Source organism: Salmo salar, chromosome 06 (genome assembly GCF_965601325.2).
Source record: "Salmo salar chromosome 06, fSalSal1, whole genome shotgun sequence".
Lineage (NCBI taxonomy): Eukaryota > Metazoa > Chordata > Actinopteri > Salmoniformes > Salmonidae > Salmo > Salmo salar.
This window is the reverse complement of record NC_138296.1, coordinates 9445805-9451804: the sequence shown is the minus strand read 5'-3', so window position 1 is coordinate 9451804 and position 6000 is coordinate 9445805. Positions and strand designations below refer to the sequence as shown.

General features: G+C 43.4%; 1 protein-coding gene across 2 annotated transcripts in view; it reads right to left on the bottom strand.

Annotated features, from left to right (window-relative positions):
- Window positions 1–216: 216 nt before the first annotated feature.
- Window positions 217–6000, bottom strand: part of LOC106606251 (rho GDP-dissociation inhibitor 2) — an 89981-nt gene continuing 84197 nt past the window's right edge. For both annotated transcript variants that reach the window (XM_045719693.2, XM_045719692.2), the window contains exons 5-6: window positions 5262–5325; window positions 217–4866 (exon numbers count right to left, since the gene is read on the bottom strand). In XM_045719693.2, the coding sequence (XP_045575649.1) occupies window positions 4667–4866; window positions 5262–5325 (264 nt within the window). In that variant the 3' untranslated portion in view covers window positions 217–4666. The remainder of the gene's footprint in view (window positions 4867–5261; window positions 5326–6000) is intronic.

The following is a 6000-nucleotide window of genomic DNA, read 5'->3' as shown; positions in this document are numbered from 1 at the left end:
GAACGGGACTGCCGAGTGTCTATGGAGATTTCATGGCTGTGTGTTCGAATTTCATGCACATGTCAGCAACGGGTGTGGCTGAAATAGCCAAATCTGCTAATTTGAAGGGGTGTCCACATACATTTGTATATATAGAGTGTACCTTCACCTATCGTCTGCTTATTTGAGTGCCTTATTGGAATGATGTTAAGTCCACATGTTCAGACAGACAGGAAGTGGCTGATTAGATCACCTTTATTAAAAGATACAAGATGCTGGAATACCAACACTTTAGGATGCAGCAGTACTTTACACACAGGCCCAGGCTTGTGCCCAACCAAACTCACATAGAGCGTGTGTCCAAAATGACCCCTTATTCACTATATAGTGCACTACCTTTAACCAGAGCCCTATTCCCTGTATAGTGTACTACATTTAACTACAGCACTATTCCATATATAGTGCACTACTTTAGACCAGAGCCCTATTCCCTATATAGTGCACTACTTTATACTACAGCCCTATTCCCTATATAGTGCACTACCTTTAACCAGAGCCCTGTATAGACTAGACAACACCTAATCATCTGTATACATCTGAATCTAACATTGTGTTTGTCCTGTTAATCACCCAGTGAATGACTCTCTATGGGTCCAGGTCAACACTCTATAAAGGGAATAGAATGACTCTCTATGGGTCCAGGTCAACACTCTATAAAGGGAATAGAATGACTCTCTATGGGTCCAGGTTAACCCTCTATAAAGGGAATAGAATGCCTCTCTATGGGTCCTGGTCAACACTCTATAAAGGGAATAGAAGGACTCTCTATGGGTCCAGGTCAACACTCTATAAAGGGAATAGAAGGACTCTCTATGGGTCCAGGTCAACACTCTATAAAGGGAATAGAATGACTCTCTATGGGTCCAGGTCAACACTCTATAAAGGGAATAGAAGGACTCTCTGTGGGTCCAGGTCAACACTCTATAAAGGGAATAGAATGACTCTCTATGGGTCCTGGTCAACACTCTATAAAGGGAATAGAATGACTCTCTATGGGTCCAGGTTAACACTCTATAAAGGGAATAGAATGACTCTCTATGGGTCCAGGTTAACACTCTATAAAGGGAATAGAATGACTCTCTATGGGTCCAGGTTAACACTCTATAAAGGGAATAGAAGGACTCTCTATGGGTCCAGGTTAACACTCTATAAAGGGAATAGAATGCCTCTCTATGGGTCCAGGTCAACACTCTATAAAGGGAATAAGGGGCCATTTGGAACACGTACATAGTAATAATAACAAAGCTATTTTTGATCATAATCCCTGTAAATATCTGCAGTATCCCTGCCAACCTATTTCAAACTGCATATTGGTTTTCTTTTCAAATCACAATGTGACAGTAAAACAGTCTTTAAAGAAAGAAGAGATCTGAGACCATGCAACACTCAACAAGCCCACATTACAGTTACTTCTGGGTTCACCACCATTTTGAATGGCATCATCAAAATCATGATCATTATCATCAACACTTACAACACCATAAGACTTTACACAATAGTGACAAGGACGTTTTGACGTTTTTGGGAAGGACAGAATCGATCAAATCTTGAAGACCTCATCCACTGAGTTACATTACAGGACAAAAGGGTCACGTTATAGATAGAACAGGGTTCTTTTTTGTTTCATTAGTTTGTTACCCGAGTCAGTCGATGCCTTTAGGCCTCATGCTTGGTGTTAAAGGGGGACCGTGACCCTGAGCAACAGATATACACCACACTTCAGCAAACTAACCTCCATGTTGGCACCAAACGCTAACCTGCTGCTCCCAGATCAGTGTCTAACCTGCTGCTCCCAGATCAGTGTCTAACCTCCATGTTGGCACCAAATGCTAACCTGCTGCTCCCAGATTAGTGTCTAACATGCTGCTCCCAGATCAGTGTCTAACCTCCATGCTGGCACCAAACGCTAACCTGCTGCTCCCAGATCAGTGTCTAACCTCCATGTTGGCACCAAATGCTAACCTGCTGCTCCCAGATCAATGTCTAACCTGCTGCTCCCAGATCAATGTCTAACCTGCTGCTCCCAGATCAGTGTGTGCCATCATTCCATTCATTGTCATGTTTGGCCGCCAAGAAGTGGCAAGGAGTGACATGATGGTACAAACATACTGATACCCAGGCTAACCAATCACCATCATAACGTTGTAATTTACATTCTGACTGGAATAATCATGTCATGATAGTTCGGGTGCTAACATGGCGCCCATTAAGATACTAAACCTCAAACCCAGCTGACCCTCTACTCTACTGTAGAGATATGTCTTAGGGTCACTACCTGCCAGAGAGGTAAAAACACTGTGTAGGCTACTTCCATTGGGCTTTATTCTGTAGCAACTACTACAGAACATATTGTACACATCCCAATCACATTTTCTTCATCATAGCCAGACAACAGGCTTCCTCATGATGTTTACATGATGTTTAATGGAAGATGGTTGATACATGGTGAATGGCTTATCTTTTAAAGAGCAACTCTATCAATATGCAAAAGAAAAGGCAGACATTGGGAAAATGGCATTCAAGCAGCATTGAAAAATAGAGCAAATATAAGGACAAACCTCAGAAAACAACAGTTGTCTGTTGATATGTTACCATGGTAACCCATCTTCCCTGTTAAACACCTCCAGACAGTGTGAAACCATGTTGTTTTACATTAATCCAATAACAGCTCAGGTGTGTCAAGTATAACAGAGACAGAAGGCAACTGAAAGACACAGTAACAGAAATTCAGATGTAAAGAGCAAACTGAGATAGATACATTTCTAGAATTAGAACTTAGAAGATTGTCATTCTAGAACTAGAACTTAGAAGATTGTCATTCTAGATCTAGAACTTAGAAGATTGTCATTCTAGATCTAGAACTTAGAAGATGGTCATTCTAGATCTAGAACTTAGAAGATGGTCATTCTTGAACTAGAACTTAGAAGATGGTCATTCTAGAACTAGAACTTCGAACATGGTCATTCTAGAACTAGACCTTAGAAGATGGTCATTCTAGAACTAGAACTTAGAAGATGGTCATTCTAGTACTAGAACTTAGAAGATGGTCATTCTAGAACTAGAACTTAGAAGATGGTCATTCTAGAACTAGAACTTAGAAGATGGTCATTCTAGAACTAGAACTTAGAAGATGGTTATTCTAGAACTAGAACGTAGAAGATGGTCATTCTAGATCTAGAACTTAGAAGATGGTCATTCTGGAACTAGAACTTAGAAGATGATCATTCTAGAACTAGAACTTAGAAGATGGTCATTCTAGAACTAGAACTTAGAAGATGTCATTCTAGAACTAGAACTTAGAAGATGGTCATTCTAGAACTAGAACTTAGACGATGGTCATTCTAGAACTAGAACTTAGACGATGGTCATTCTAGAACTAGAACTTAGAAGATGGTCATTCTAGTACTAGAACTTAGAAGATGGTCATTCTAGAACTAGAACTTAGAATATGTAATTCTAGAACTTAGAAGATGGCCATTCTAGATCTAGAACTTAGAAGATGGTCATTCTGGAACTAGAACTTAGAAGATGGTCATTCTGGAACTAGAACTTAGAAGATGGTCATTCTGGAACTAGAACTTAGAAGATGGTCATTCTAGAACTTAGAAGATGGTCATTCTGGAACTAGAACTTAGAAGATGGTCATTCTAGAACTAGAACTTAGAAGATGTCATTCTAGAACTTAGAAGATGTCATTCTAGATGTAGAACTTAGAAGATGGTCATTCTAGATGTAGAACTTAGAAGATGGTAACTTCTTGAGGAGTATGAGACACGCTGTTGTCAAACATTCTAACTGATAACTAACATTACAAAGGGTTGCTCCTTGAAAACTTGTTGAACTGGCAATTTCCAGAATAGAACACTTTAGAATAACCTTCTAGAATGTACCTCTCACACTACGGGGTGTAAATACATCTCCATACTCCAACTTCACTGTATGAGTGAGTCCCACGTGTTTAACTTCATTTGATCCCCTTCAGTTAACACACTGTAGTAGAGAACACCAGATTACATCACAGATAGACAAGTGGATCTCCACCTACAGATCATACCCCTGCCTCCCAAATGGCCCCCTATTCCCAACATAGTGCACTACTTTTCACCAGAGCCCTGTGGGTAGTGCACTGTATAGGGAATAGGGGGCCATTTTGGGATGTAGCCCATGATGTTCGGTTGTCTACTATGATGTATACTGGTTTGGTTTATGACAACATCCTCTCTGTCTCGTTCTAGACTGTGCCTAACCTAACTTCCTGTTTACACCTTTCATACCGGTCTCTGTCTTTTACTATTATACAGGTGGGCCTTGGAAGGAGGGGGGAGAGGAGGGAGAGGGGAAGGATGGAGGGACAGGGGAGAGGAGTTGGGAGGAAGAAAGAGGGAGAGACAGTCCTTCTTAATGAAGAGGGAGAGAAGGAGGGAGAGGGGAGACACAGGGAGAGGGAAGCATGGAGAGAGGGATGAGGTCTCTATTCATCCCAGTCCTTCTTGATGGAGGGAGGGAAGGAGGGATGAAAGTGGGGGAGACAGGGGAGAGAAGGAGTAAGGAAGGAAGGAAGGAAGGAGAAAAGGAGAGGTGGAGACACAGGGAGAGGGAAGGAGGGAGAGAGGAATGAGGCTCCTCTCTATTCGTCCCAGTCCTTCTTGATCCCCAGGTTCCACTCCCAGGAGAGGTGGTCGGTCTTGTCGTCATCGGTGAAGTGGGACTTGATGTGGTAGCTGCCTCTGACAATCATGCCTTTGGGCGCCTCCTCCACCGGGGTTATGAACTCATGCTCCTCCACCCGTGGCCCGTAGCTGCCCACCATGTACACCGCCTTGTCCACTGCATGACACAATATGGACGCTCAGTTGCACACTTGCTAGCCAGGTTTAAGGTGAATGTGGGGGAAACTGTGCCAATTTGTGTCAGTGACAGCACACCAAATGGCGGCTCAGTTGCACCGTTGGTAATCAGGTTTTAAGTGTATGTGGGGGAAACTGACGTCTTGTGTCGATGAAAACACACAAAATGGCAGCTCAGTTGCATCACTGTTAACCCGGAATTAGGTGTATGTGGGGAAACTGTCATGTCTTGTGTCGATGACAACACACAAAATGGCAGCTCAGTTGCACCCTTGCTAGCCAGGGTTTAGGTGTATGTATCAGAAACTGACACGGTCTATGGGTCTAAACAGCACAGCGTATCCACAGCTCGGCACAAAATGGGGTCCTCCTTACCTCTGATTCCTTTCCTGTAGGTCAGATGGACGTACTTCAGCCCAGACACAATATCCCTGTTAACCTGGAGAGGAGAGGAGGGAAGGGGAGGGAACGGGAGAGGAGGAGGGGAGGAGAGTTATCAGGAGCAATAAATAAACAATGTAAATTCATTGGGACTTGAAATCTGTAGTGCATTTAAACACAGTATGAACTTATATGGAGGAGAGGGGGATGGGAGATGAGAGGAGAAGGGAGGGGAGGAGGGAAGAGGAGGGAAGGAGAGGAGAGGAGAGGAAAGGAGAGCTATCTTATATGAATTCTCATGAAGAGTCAACTTTACACAGCTTTGTCCCAAATGACACCCTACTCCCTATTCAGTGCACAACGTTTGACCAGGTCGCTCAGCCCTATATGTCCTGGTCTAAAGTAGTGCCCTTAGCCCTATAGGCCCTGGTCTAAAGTAGTGCCCTTAGCCCTATAGACCCTGGTCTAAAGTAGTGCCCTTAGCCCTATAGGTCCTGGTCTAAAGTAGTGCCCTTAGCCCTATAGGCCCTGGTCTAAAGTAGTGCCCTTAGCCCTATAGGCCCTGGTCTAAAGTAGTGCCCTTAGCCCTATAGGCCCTGGTCTAAAGTAGTGCCCTTAGCCCTATAGGCCCTGGTCTAAAGTAGTGCCCTTAGCCATATAGGCCCTGGTCTAAAGTAGTGCACTATATATGGAATAGGGTGCCATTTGGGACGCACCCAAGTAGGGGTGTGAA